Source organism: Lathyrus oleraceus, chromosome 5 (assembly GCF_024323335.1).
Source record: "Lathyrus oleraceus cultivar Zhongwan6 chromosome 5, CAAS_Psat_ZW6_1.0, whole genome shotgun sequence".
In the NCBI taxonomy this organism is placed as follows: Eukaryota; Viridiplantae; Streptophyta; class Magnoliopsida; order Fabales; family Fabaceae; genus Lathyrus; species Lathyrus oleraceus.
Window position 1 is genome coordinate 321,436,191 of NC_066583.1, and position 15,061 is coordinate 321,451,251.

Here is a 15,061-nt window from a genome sequence, read left to right on the forward strand (position 1 = left end):
TAAATAAATCTAATCATATTGACTTAAAATTTCAAAAGACAAAAAGAACTAACAACTTCATTCAAATTTATGGCCCTTTGTGCCATTTTCACTTAAACTTTTGATTAAAAGCAATCCACTCATTTTGAAATTGTTACCATAAACTACGAGGTATTGATCCCTCATTTTTATGTTGGTACGTAGGCACAAGTCTGAAGATCTTGTCAAATACAAAAATATAACCAATGAATTCTTTTCTCATCCCCACACTGTATTTTTCTCAAACATCTTTTATACCAAAAACACATACACACATAAAAAAGGGCTCCCTAGGAGTACCTATGACACTTTGGGTGCTAACACATTCCCTCTGTGTAACCAACCCCCTAACCTGTAATCTCTGACATTTTATTTGTTTTGATTTGAAAACTTCTTATCTTTGGGTTTTGTTTGTACTTTTCCCTTTTCCTTTGGAAACAATAAAAGCGCGGTGGCGACTCTGATTTTATTGACGTTAAACTTATCCATAGTTTGATGGTCATGAATTTACCGCTACACATATTTCCACTGAGAAATCACCAAATCATACTCGATGATCATACCAAATGGATGATCATAGTTACCTCAATACCAAAAAATAGCGGAGTTTACCAAGGTCTTTTGTCTGAAATTAATTCGAGAGATATTGTTTCAACAAGAGTATTCCCTGCTGATCACTACCAGGTATGACAATATCATCTACATACACAATAAGATAAATACACCATTGGGCTGAGTGACAAAACACTTAATGGTCAGCTTCACTACGGATCATACCAAACTGTTGTACTACAGTGTTGAATCTGCCAAATCAAATCCTCTGAGATTGTTTAAGACCATAAAGAGACACGTGTAGCCTACAAATCATACTCGATGAATCACTCTGAGCAACAAACTCAAGTGGTTGCTCCATATATACTTCATCTTCAAGATCACCATGTAAAAATGCATTTTTGATGTCAAGTTGATGAATAAGCCAATGTCGAATGGCGGCAATGGCGAGAAGAAGTCGAACTAATGTCATCTTTGCCACAGGCGAGAAAGTATCATTATAATCCAACCCAAATATTTGACTGTATCCCTTGGCTACCAAGCGAGCTTTGAATCGATCAATTTTACCATCTGGACCAAACTCCATTGTATAAAGCCAGCACAACCTGCCAAAGATTTCTCAAGGGGAAGAGGAACCAGTTCTCAGGTACCACTGCTTTTAAGAGCACACATCTCATCAATCATTGCTTGCCTCCACCCAGGATAAGATAACGCTTCATCTGGAATTTTAGGAATAGAAACAGAAGACAAAGAAGACGAGCAAGTATAATGCAAAGGGGAAAGACAGTGATAATATAAATCAATATAATGTGGAGAAGGATTTCGTGTTTAACGTATACCTTTTCGAAGGACAATCGGAAGATCGGACTCAGGTTGCATGATCGGATCCGGTGATGGCGGGGGCATCGGAGGAGAGTCTGCAATGACCTCAAGGACATGTATGACCTTAGGGACAGGGACGACAGGCGTTAGGTGACGACGCTGATATGTTTGAAGTGGTTGAGAAGTGGGGGGTTAGGAGCCATAGACTGATGGAAGATAATGGTAGACGAGACATTAATAATTGCCGAAAAAGGTGTGGGAGTACTTTCCTGAAGGAATTCCGGAGTTACATGGCAGAAATCGAAATATGGAACAGACTTGAAGAAGGTAACATCAGTCGATAGGAGGTATCCTTGTACAGTATGTGAATAACAACGATAACCTTTTTGGGATCGATGATAACCAATAAAGACACACTTTAGTGATCGAGCCGATAGTTTACCAAGATCGAGAGAGAGATTGTGTACCAAACATGTGGACCCGAAGACTCGGGGAAGAATTGGATGAAGTGGGGAATTGGGAAAAAAGATTGAATGAGGGATTTTATTGTTAAGGACAGATGAGGGCATGTGATTTATATGGTAACATGTTGTTAGCACAACATCCCCCCAAAACTGAAGTGGAACATTACCATGGAGAAGTAGGGTCTGAATGGTTTCTACGAGATGCCGATTTTTGCATTTGGCTACCCCGTTTTGTTGGGTATGGGAGGGCAAGATGTTTGATAGAGAATACCAAATTCGAAATTGTTGGAATAAATATTCACGGGCATTGTCACTTCTTAAGGTACGGATAGACACACCGAATTGAGTTCTTATTTCTCAATAAAATTGTTCAAAAAGAGAAAATAATTCATATATATTCTTTTAAAAATAACCACGTGCAATGTGAAAAATCATCAATAAAGGTGACAAAATACCCAGACTCAATAGAAGAGACAATATGCGAGGGACCCCAAACCTCAGTGTAAACTAAAGCAAAAGGGGACGGAGCTCATTTATTGACTCGATTGGGAAATTGACTACGAGTGTGTTTCGCTAACTGACACGACTCACAATGTAAATTAGATACCTTCGATAAATTTGATACCAACTTATGTAGTTTGGAAAGGCTGTGATGGTCTAATCGAGAATGGATAGTAGGTGGAGAATCTTTGGCTGAGCATGTTTGAGATGACACTAAGAGGTAATAAAGGTTCTGAGACTCACATCTAACGCCAATCGTCCGTCCCGAACTCCAATCCTGCAGGATAACATTATTGTTAGTGAAGGTGACACTACAATCCAGAGAACGAGTTAAACGACTGACTAAAAGTAAATTAAATGGACAAAATGACAGAAATAATAGAGAGAGAAGGTAAAACTTGAACAGTACCAATCCCTTCGGATCGGGTTTGAGAACCATTGACAGAAGTTATAGTAGGTAAGACACCAGAGATAGAGAGGGAAGAAAAAATATTTTTATTACCAATAACATGATCAGAAGCACCAGAATTAAGGATCCAAGGTTTAAGAGAAGATGATTGAGAGAGGCAGACAGATGAATTATCAGTTTGTGTTACCGAAGCAGTAAATCTGAGTTCTAATAATTTCGATACCACCTGAGAAAATCATCATAGTTTGGCGTAAAGTTCGGAGGAGTAGCCATGAGTATCTAAAGAGAGTAAATATCACGCGGACCGAGTGAAAAAGGCTTTGTTTGAACTGAATCATAGTTTTCCATAAGTAGACAATAAAATCTGAGAGCGGATCTGAAGCAGTTGCACGATGGCGAGTAGAGCGTGGAAAAATTGTCGGGATTGACCGTCGGACGTGCTGTCACATGCGGTTCAGTGGCGGCGCGTGAGGCCCATGCGCGGAGACGGAGGTGGCGCGTGTGGGCACTTGCGTAGGTTTCTGTCGGCGAAAAAGTGGGAAACAGACGGTTCGGGGGAGGCACTTCTGCCGATAGGGTTAGTTTGCCGGAAAGACGTCGGGAACAGTAGCGACGGCGGCGACAGTGCGGTGGTGACAGGAGAATTTTTAAAACTGATGCCGAAATGAGTCACATAAATGTATGGAAGTCAAACCGGAGTAATGACACAGTTTGCCAAAAATTTCTCATTGGAAGACAGGGGTCAACCGGGTAAAGCACGGTGAATGATTGTCTCTCACTAGACTCTTTATACCATGTTAAAATATACAAAGAGACTAAGAGACATTGAATAAACCGTGTGTTTTAAAAAACACTACAGAGACTATTATATATAGAGAGATTACAGATAATTACATGATATAGTCGATGTGAGACTATTCTATATACAAATATTCTTAACACTATATTTACAAATATCAACAACTGTTTTACTGGGCACTATAATTTACTCCATCTGACCTTATTAATAAGTAAAAGCTTTCATATTTTTTAATCTTAAATATAACCAAAATATTAACAAATCTAAACATATTTAATGTCTTTGTTCCAAAATTCTCTATCATTAATGACTTAATATTGTGAGAAGATTAGAATTTTTTATAAAATCAAGACAACTAAATACATGTAACTATGTTGAGTATGGACATGGAATTAATTAACTGATTTGTACCCTAATGACATATCATGACCAAGGTAGTCAAACTCGAGATCCTACGCAAGATCGGGTTGGGATAATTAGATCGTGAATCGGGGGATCGTAACACGGATCGTAAGATCCTACCAAATTTTAAAATTCACATATATTTTGCATATAGATTAATAATATGCATATGACACTACATAATATAAAAATAAAATTCAAATAACACTAAAATTACTTTTAAAAACTGAAATTTCATAGGATAATATTCATTAAAACTAATTCAAGACAATTCCAAAACACCACAACATTCAAAACAGTAGCAAATAATAATTGAAAACTTATAAGAAAAACTTAATGAAAATTCACTCAATTTCCAAACAAGTCATGTTGGAGTTGGTCATAATCATTCAATGGATCATCATTGTCTTCATTATCTCCTTCATCTTCATTTTCATCTTCAAAGTCATCATCAAATTCATTTTCATTTATCCCTCTATCATGTTCATCTTCCAAATCATGAACAAAAATATCATCCTCTTGAATTTGTTCTTGATTCATTTGAATAAAGTCTTCATCCGAAATTTCAATGTCGCCGTCTTCGTCCATAAGCCAATCATCATCAGATCCAAGGTCATCTAACTCTATCTCAAATGTTCTTCTCCCTTTCTTTTTTTTGGACAATCTTGAATTAGCCATGACAAATACAACATCATTCATCATTTTTTGTTTCAAGCGGTTCCTTCTTTTTGTATGGACCTTAATTACAGTAAATGTAAAAAAAATTAACATAAGCAAGATGAAAGCCTTATACAATTAATTATAAATTCTTAAAGTCTCACCATCTCAAAAGCACTCCAGTTTCGCTCACAACCTGATGAACTGCATGTCAAGCTGAGTATGCGGATAGCAAATCTCTGCAGTTCTGGACACTCAAACCCAATTGAATCCCACCAATCTGCCGGAGTAGATTTTTCAAGTGTTCGTTTGGCCAATTCTGTGCCAAAATACCCTAATTGTTTCTTAAAGTCATGCATTTGGACTTCAATCTTAGCCTGTTCTTCAGGATCATCCACCATTTTAGTTAAGCAGTCCATTAAACCTTTTCTAACCTCAATATCAGCTTTGAATCTAGAGTCGTAATGCATCTGCGGGTTGAGATAATAGGCTGCAGCATGTAATGGTCTATGTAGCATTTTGTCCCATCTATCATCAATGATATTCCAAATAGACTTGTAACTACAAATTATAATAATTTGAGTTATTTTTAACATTTGATATCAAGTACAAACACAAATACGTGAATAAAGTTAAATAAAACAAAGATACCTTTTTTTTACACCATTAAAATTCTTTTGAATTTCCTCCTTTGCTTGGTCCATTGCCTCATAGATTAATCCCATGGCTGGTTTTTGATCTGAATCAACTAAACGAAGCACTTTAATGAGAGGTGTAGCACCCCTCAAACAAACAACAATATTCTTCCAAAAACTTTTGTCCAAAACCACATCTTCAATGGCTTTTCCATCTCTTAACTTTGCACATTTGCTCAATTTCCATTCTTTGGAAGTGAACATTCTTATCAAAGCTTCCTTGTTCTCATACAAGCATCCTAAAGTAAGGTAAGACGTGGCAAATCGAGTAGCGCCTGGTCTCACCAAATCTTTGTTTTTTGTGTGATGATGCAAAATAGAAATGAGAGAAGTTCTTGAATAAATAAAAGTTGTAATTTTTTTACCCTTTGGAATTGTCTCTTCATGAACCGATATCTTCTTCTCCAAATCTTCAAGCATCAAATCAAGACAGTGTGCGGCACAAGGTGTCCAATATAATTTGTTCCTCTTTCGCATCAGCATCTCATCGGCAGCCTTGTAGTTTGTCGCATTATCTGTCACGACCTGAACAACATTATCTTCTCCAACCTCTTCAACAACAGCATCAATCATTTCAAAGATTTTGTCGGCTGTTTTGCATATGTTAGATGCATCAACAGACTTCAAAAATACAGTACCCTTTGGACTATTAACCAAAAAATTCAAAATTGTCCTCCTCTTCCGATCAGTCCATCCATCGGTCATTATGGTGCATCCAATATTCCTCCATTCCTTTCTATGTTCTTCCAAAGCTTCATGTGTTAACTTAATTTCTTGATTTAACAACTTAATTCTCAAGTCATGATAAGATGGTGGTTTGAATCCATTACCATGTCTTGAAATCATATCACACATGATAGTGAACTCCTCACTCCTTGCTACATTGAATGGTATGGCATTATTGTAAAAAAAACCTTGCAATTGCTTGACATGCATCATCTCTTAAACCCTTCTTTAGAACTGCATTGATGCTAGGTTATGAGCTGAAACACCTTTTCTTAAATATGTTTCCAGAGTTGTTACTGCTCATTCTTTTTGAGCACGCCTCTGACATCTCTTCCTCCACCATTGCCTCTGTTCTTTTAATCAAATTTTCTTGCAATCTTGAACAAACCTGCAGTATTTCTCTCTTGATTTCATCTGGGACAGCCTTACATGCTTCAACATCTTTTTGAGTTCCAGCCAAGTGATGCTTTAGCCTGTAGACTTCTCCAGTTACCTTTTTTTGACAATACTTGCATTGGATTTTTCTTGGATTATTCGGATCAGCAATGCCATGTTTCCATGCCATGTCAGTTCGGTTACTAGGAGCATTTTTTGGTAGTGTTTTCTGGCGTGGTGGTGGTGCAATTGCAGGGGGAGCAGTGAAAGCACCAACAACTAAAGTTCCAACAGCAGAACTTGAAGCCATGGGAGAAAGGTTGAATTTTTTTTTAATAGAGAATGAAAGGTTATTTTAACCGTGAAAGAGAAGATAGATAGAGTGAGACAACAGATTTATTTAAGGGAGAGAGGTGAAATGGTTTAATGTGAATAAATTGGAATGAATAAATATATTTTGGGAAGTTACCCTACTCATAATATATTTTGGGAAGTGGAATAAATTCATAATTATTTGGTGGCTGAATATTAATTACTCTTAAACCCTAGTTATTAGGCTGAAATGAATCGTTTCAGATTTAAAAAATAATTTTTTAAAGGGGGCTTTAAACAAAAACGGAATTTTTCAACAGAAACGGCGATTCTACCGTTTTCACGTGTTATCACGGCGATTCTGCCCGTGCCTACCAAAAAAACGATTCTGATCATCCTCTGGCACGGTGGATAGTTGTAAGATCGTAAAATCGTATGATCCTACGAGTAGGATCGCGATTTTGACTACCATGATCATGACAACTAGCATTTTGGGAGCATTCTGGGACAATAATTTAGGGGTTGATATCCCACATATTTAGTGCACCTGCAACATTCATGATTTTTCCTTTCGTATGTATAGGAACTAATTGTAGGAATTAATTGTTAGATTAGTTTGTCTCCTTCCTATTGTGTATATATACACACTGCGCTAACATATTTTACGATAATGTTCTGATCCAAGAAAATTCCATGGCCAACGAACGCAGCTCTACCACATATTTAAAACGAAACGGCACAACTGGGATGGCTAGCAATAGCATCACCGGTCTGGCCACAAACTTATTGGCGAAAACTATTTACAATGGGCTAGATCAATAAGTATCTTCTTTCAAAGCGATAACTATTTACAATGCGCTATATCAGACCGTATCTTCCTTCAAGGAAAAGAGAAGGAAGACTACATTAGCGGCGACGTATAGAAACCAGAGAAAGACCAAAACCCACCAGACATGAAAGAGCGAAAACAACCTGGTCATGTCTTAGTTGCTAAACTCCATAACAAATGAAGCTGGACAAAACTTCATGTATTTGTCAATATGTTTAATATCTACATTTACTGATATTTACTAATTAGAATAACCGTGCATAAATGTATATACTGCAGTAGCTAAACTATTGGGATACAATTAGTACTGTTGAAATACAAGAGACTAAGAGACATTTGAATAAATTGTGTGCTTTGAAAAGCACTACAGAGACTTTATTATATATAGAAAGATTATAATTAATTACATGATATAGTCGATGTGGGACTATTCGATATACAAATATTCTTAATATTATATTAACAAATATCAACACTCCCCCTCAAGCTTGAGCATATAAGTCAAATGCACCAAACTTATTACATATATAATTAGTTATGGGGCTTCGCAGAGATTTTGTAAACACGTCTGCCAATTGATCATTAGAGTTGACAAAGTTTGTGACAATGTCACCTGATTCGATTTTCTCTCTGACAAAGTGACAGTCTATCTCAATATGTTTGGTTATCTCATGGAAGACTGGATTTCAAGCAATGTGCAATGCGGCTTGATTATCACAAATAAGTGTCATTGATCTTGCTTCTTCAATTTGAAGTTCCTTGAGCAACTTTTTTAACCAAATAAGTTCACATGTTGTCATTGCCATGACCCTATACTCTGCCTCGGCGCTTGATCTTGCAACTACGTTTTGTTTCTTATTTTTCCAAGATATAAGGTTTCCTCCAACAAGTACACAATACCCAGAGGTGGATCGTCTATCAATGGGTGACCCTGCCCAATCAGCATCAGAGTATCCAACTATCTGAGTATGTCCTTTATTTTCATACACTAGATCTTTTCCTGGAGCACGTTTGATATATCTCAAAATCCGGATAACAACATCCATGTGTTCCTGACAAGGGGAGTTTAAGAACTGACTTACCACACTAACTGCAAAAGAAATGTCTAGACGAGTGACTGTGAGATAATTCAACTTTTCAACCAATCTTTTATACCTTCCTGAGTCAGATAGAGGCTCCCCCTGATTGGGTAGTAGTTTGACACCTGGATCCATAGGAGTATCAGCTGGTTTAGCATTCAACAAACATGTTTCTTCCAAAATATCCATAGCATATTTCCGTTGAGAAATCACCAAACCATCTTTAGATTGGGCTACCTCAATACCCAAGAAATAACGAAGTTTACCAAGATCTTTTGTCTGAAACTGATTCGAGAGATGTTGCTTTAACTGGAGTATACACTGTTGATCACTACCAGTTATGACAATATCATCTACATACATAATAAGATAAATACACCATTGAGCTGAGTGATGATAAAAACAGAATGGTCAGCTTCACTACGGACCATACCAAATTGTTGTACTACAGTGCTGAATCTTCTAAACCAAGCTCTCGGAGATTGCTTAAGACCATAAAGAGACCTGTGTAACCTACACACCATATTCGATGACTCCCCCTGAGCAACAAATCCAGGTGGTTGCTCCATATATACTTCCTCTTCAAGATCACCATGTAAAAAAGTATTTTTTATGTCAAGTTGATGAAGAGGCCAATATCGAATGGCTGCAATGGCTAGAAGAAGTCTAACAGATGCCATCTTGACTACAGGAGAGAAGGTACCACTGTAATCTAATCCAAAAATCTGAGTGTATCCTTTGCCTACCAAGCGAGCTTTAAATCGATCAATCTTACCATCTGGATCAACCTTCATGTATAAAGCCAACGACAACCTACTAAAGATTTCCCATGGGGTAGAGGAACCGGTTCCCAAGTACCACTGCTTTAAAGAGCACACATTTCATCAATCATTATTTGCCTCCACTCAGGGTGAGACAATGCTTCACCTGAAGTTTTAGGAATAGAAACAGAAGACAAACAAGTATACTGCAAAGGGGAAAGACGATGATAACATAAATCAATATAATGTGGAGAAGGATTTCGTGTTTGACGTATACCTTTTCGAAGGGCAATCGGAAGATCGGACTCAGGTTGCAGGATCATATCCGATGATGGCGGAGGCGTCGGAGGATAGTCTACAATGACCTCAGGGACAGGTATGACCTCATGGACATGTATAACCTCAGGGACAGGTATGACCTCAGGGACAGGGACGACAGGTGTTGGGTGACGACGTTGATATGTTTAAAATGGTCGAGAAGTGGGTGGGTCAGGAGCCCTAGACTGATGGGGGATAATGGTAGGCGGGACATTAATAACTGCCGGAAAAGGTGTGGAAGTACTTTCTTGAATGGGTTCTGGAGTTACGTGACTGGACTCAAAATATGGAACCGACTCGAAGAAGGTAACATCGGCCGATACTAGGTATCGTTGTAGAGTATGTGAATAACAATGATAACCTTTTTGGGATCGATGATAACCAAGAAAGACACACTTTAGTGATCGAGCTGAGAATTTATCAAAACCAGGAAAGAGATTGTGTACAAAACATGTGGACCCGAAGACTCGGGGAGGAATTGGGTGAAATGGGAAATTGGGAAAAAGGATTGAATGAGGGATTTTATTGTTAAGGACAGATGAGGGCATGCGATTTATAAGGTAACATGCCGTTAGCACAGCATCCCCCCAAAATCGAAGTGGAACATTACCATGGAGTAGGGTCCGAGTGGTTTCTACAAGATGCCGATTTTTGCGTTCGGCTACCCCGTTTTATTGAGGTGTGTGAGGACAAGATGTTTGATGGAGAATACCATTGCGTGATATGAAATTCTGAAATTGTTGGGATAAATATTCACGGACATTGTCACTTCTTAAGGTACGGATAAACACATCGAATTGAGTTCTTATTTCTTGATAGAATTGTTCAAAAATAGAAAATGATTCAGATCTATTCTTCATTAAGAATAACCACGTGCAACGTGAAAAATCATCAATAAAGGTGACAAAATACCTAGACTCAAGAGTAGAGACAGTACGCGAGGGACCCCAAACATCGGTGTGAACTAAAGCAAAAGGGGACAAAGCTCGTTTATTGACTCGATTGGGAAACTGACCACGAGTGTGTTTCCCTAACCGACACGACTCACAATGTAAATTAGATACCTTCGATAAATTTGGCACCAACTTATGTAGTTTGGAAAGACTGGGATGACCTAACTGAGCATGGATAGTGAGTGGAGAATCTTTGGTTGAGCATGTCTGAGATGACACTGAGAGGTAATAAAGGTCTTGAGACTCACATCCGACACCAATCGTCCGTCCCGAACTCCAATCCTACAGGGTAACCTTATTGTTAGTGAAGGTGACACTACAATCAAGAGAACGAGTTAAACGACTAACTGAAAATAAATTAAATGGACAATTAGATACATAGAGGACAGAAGTAACCGAGAGAGAAGGTAGAATTCGAACAGTACCAATCCCTTCGGATCGGTTTTGAGAACCATTGGCAGAAGTTATAGTAGGTAAGGAACCGGATGTCGAGAGGGGAGAGAAAAGATTTTTATTACCGGTAACATGATCAGACGCACCAGAATCAAGGACCCAAGATCCAAGAGAAGATGATTGAGAGAGACAAGCAGATGAATTACCAGTGTGTGCTACCGAAGTAGTAGAATCTAAGTTCTGATAATTTTGATACCACCTGAGGAAATCATCGTAGTTTAGCGTAAAGTTATGAGAGAGAAATCATATGGTGTGAATATAATAAAGAGAGTGAGTAAGGGAGAAAACCACTTAAACACTATTAAACGATATCAATTTCTTATGAAATTGAGATACGACTTTGAAGTATCTACTCCAATATGATGCATATGAACCCAATATCGTCTCAATGACATCATTGAAGAACAAAAATAATCTACTGTGCTTTTGTTGTAAGCACTTTGGAGATTATGCCTTCAAATTTCCAAAAAACTTTTGCAATTATTGCAAAAAGGATAGACACATTATTAAAGAGTGTCAACTACACTAGTAATGCATCAGCTTTCACAACCTAGGTTGATTCGTCTGATTCGTCTACTGTTGTCCAACAATATGTGTTTGTTGCTGTCCAGACTTTGACCCTTCAATATGTGTCTGTTGCTGTCCAGACTTTGACCCTTCAAATGGTTCGCAAAATGATCATTTCATCGTTCTCTACTTTGGGATTCTCAAGTAAATCAACTTCATCTTGGTACTTTAAGTCCCTGGGGCTTCCAACCACATAACCACCAAAACTCAATTTCTTAGTAATATCAGCAAATATTCAATAAATCACAAGATACATACTGATAAGATAAATCAACTACTCATCAAAGCAACCATTGATATTTCTTCAACTTTAACCGATGTTTTTGTTTCTCTTGATCTCTCTAGAAATCTTATTTCTGTTTGTTAATTAGTTAACAATGATTATCTAGTTCAATTCTTATAATCTGATTGTCTTGTGCAGGATCAACACTCAACACTCAGGGACAATAATCGTGAAGGGGTCTAAAGTTGAATGTCTCTTTCCACTCAATTTATCTTTGTTTCTAAGTCTTCTTTTACCTTCAATTTTGTTCAATTTTGCAACCATTGATTATCAAGTGTGGCATAAACGTCTTGGTCATCCAAATTTTAATGTACTCCATGAGATGCTAAAATTTGGTTTTCTTGGAAATAAATAAACATACTCCATCTCTTGATGTTATTCGTTTTGACTTCATTCCTGGTAAGTTTGGCAAAAGTAAAATTCTTCCTTTTCCAACACATCAACTGAATGTAACACAACCTTTTGATATTATCCATAGTGATGTTTGGGGAGTGACACCAATTATATGTCATGCAAATTACAAATATTGTGTATCTTTTATCAATGATTATAGTCTATTTTCTTCGCTCGAAAGGTGAAGTTTTTTCCACTTTTAAATTTTTTGATGCTTATGTTCAAACCCAATACTTACTACTATACTACGACTAACTTGTGGTGATACAACTACTTATGGAAATACTCACCACTATAAATTGGCATGATACGACCCAATCCAATTTAATAGCGGCGAATCTTACTCGATGACCGCTAGTATTGACCGGTTCGGTCGTGAGCAACAGCGAAGATGATTTTCCAATATTTGGCAACAGCAACGGCGGAGGTCGCGGTAAGGGTAACGACAACAGCAATGACGGAGGCCACGATGACGGAAACAACAATGGTGGGGACCGCTGTAACGACAACGGCAACAGATGAGGCCGAGACAACAATGGTGGATGGCGTCGCAATGGTAACAGCGGCACCGGTGATGCCAACGGTGATCTCGATCTCGATCTTCTGAAAGAAACCAGGTAGTCAAATGTATCCTAAGATACCTTAAAAGTTATTTTGCATCACGGTCTCCTTATTCAACCTGCCTCACCCATTCAATCCTTCACTTTCACAGGCTTTTGTGATGTTGATTGGGCCTCAGACCTAGATGACAGAAGATCAACCTCAGGAGCATGTATTTATCTAGGTTAAAACCTTGTATCATGGTGTTCCATAAAATAGAACTTAGTTGCCCGTTCTAGTGCAAAAGCAGAACACATAACCCTTGTCACTTTATCTACTGAAATTCTCTGGCTTAAATCTCTTCTCTCTTAGCTACACTTTAAGTTTCACACTCCTTAAATACTATGCGACAATTTAAGCACAACCTCTTTGACACACAATCCAAATCTCCATTGCAAAACAAAACACATGGAGCTTGACATATTCTTTGTCGGAGAGAATGTAATGAACAAAAGTTTAGTAGTGTCTCACGTTCCAGCTCAAGACCAATGGGCAGATGTGCTCACCAAACCTCTATCTGCAACTTGTTTCATCAATCTCAGAGGCAAACTGAGGGTCTTTGACGAATCCATAGTCAAACAGGAATCCATAGTTAAACAGGAACCTCCTGTTTAAGGGGATATGTTAGAGATATTCTCAGTTAAGGTATGACAGTTGGCGCCTGTGCCAACTGACATGCAGTTAGTTTCTGTTATAATAGTATGTAGTTAGTTCCTGTTATAACAGTAATAGATTGTTAATCTCGTATAGTGATGCGTAGCGTCGAACCCCCAAAATGCTTTAGTGGCATAGCGGATAGCGGAATGACCGCTATTATGAAGACTAAAAAAATGTACATAGTAAGCATAATTTCTAACAGTATGTATACCCCTATCAAAATGAGTTCCCATCAAAATCAAATTGTAAAAGTATTCAAAATGACTAAACCAAGTTCTAAACTTAAACAAAATGAAATTCCTAAATCACATTCGTGTTTTCCTCGTCTTCACTTGATTCAAACTCTTGTTTTTGCACCCCAACTCCTCATCTCCATTAGACACTCTTGTAGCAAGTCTAGATTACAAACATACTATTATAGCAAGTGTAGATGTCAAGTAACTCTTGTTAATTCATTAGCTCCAACTGCATTACCAACGACTTCTCAAAACCAAATTATCTTTTCCCAAAACCAAATCATTTTTCCATTAGTGTGTGGATGCGAATGTGTTTGAGAAAATTGTTGATTCAACGACGGTGAAGGTTGTGTGGGATATACTGACATGGTGCTACGACGGTGATGCGTTAGTGAAGAAGGTGAAACTTCAGTCTCTACATAAGCAGTATGAGAATCTCAACATGAAGAACAATGAGAAGGTACCAGATTACATCTCCAGAGTGATTCTGATTACCAATGAGATGAAATCTTGCGGAGAAACTTTGTCAGAACAAGTGATCATTGAAAAGGTATTGGGATCTCTTACTCCTCAATTTGATTACATTGTTGTAGCAATTGAACATTCTAAAGATCTAAGCACCATGAGAATTGAAGAGCTGCAAAGTAGTCTAGAGGCACAAGAGTCTCGTCTAACTGAGAGAACCTCTGAAAGAGAGGTAGAGTAGGCTCTGAAGTCGTCTTCTGGGAAGAAGAGTCAGAAGTAGTCTTGGTCAGAAGTCAAGAAGCGGCATAGTGGTGGTTTTCAGAAGTCAGAAGCCTTCAATTCTGATGAAAAGAAACATCAGAAGGGAAATAGAAGTTTGACAAGAAGAAGGTTCAATACTACTGTTGTAAGAAGTTTGACCACTTTGTTGCTGACTGTTGGTCAAACAAGGAAAGGAAATCAGAAGAAGCAAACATATATAGAGGAAATTCTGATGATGAACATGTGTTATTAATGACTTCTGAGTCTGATGGTGGTTATTTAGTAGCTTGGTGGTATATGGACAATGGCTGCTCAAATCACCTAACTGGAAACCAATAATGGCTGATAGATTTTGACTCCAGAAGGAGGACAAAGATCAAATGTGTTGATGATAAATACCTTAATGTTGAAGGTATGGGAAATGTCAAAGTCAAGGTGAAGAATGGAAAAAAAATTATGATCAAGGATGTTTAG

At 37.8% G+C, this 15,061-nt stretch overlaps 1 protein-coding gene across 1 annotated transcript; it reads right to left on the minus strand.

The window, feature by feature from the left end:
• Positions 1-4,002: 4,002 nt before the first annotated feature.
• On the minus strand, positions 4,003-6,334 carry LOC127088310 (uncharacterized). The gene is made up of 4 exons (XM_051029245.1): positions 5,276-6,334; positions 4,880-5,185; positions 4,789-4,828; positions 4,003-4,705 (listed from the first exon to the last, which is right to left on the minus strand). Exons 1-4 carry the CDS (start codon positions 6,256-6,258, stop codon positions 4,316-4,318), a joined length of 1,719 nt encoding a protein of 572 aa, XP_050885202.1. The 5' UTR covers positions 6,259-6,334; the 3' UTR covers positions 4,003-4,315.
• Between the last annotated feature and the right edge of the window lie 8,727 nt (positions 6,335-15,061).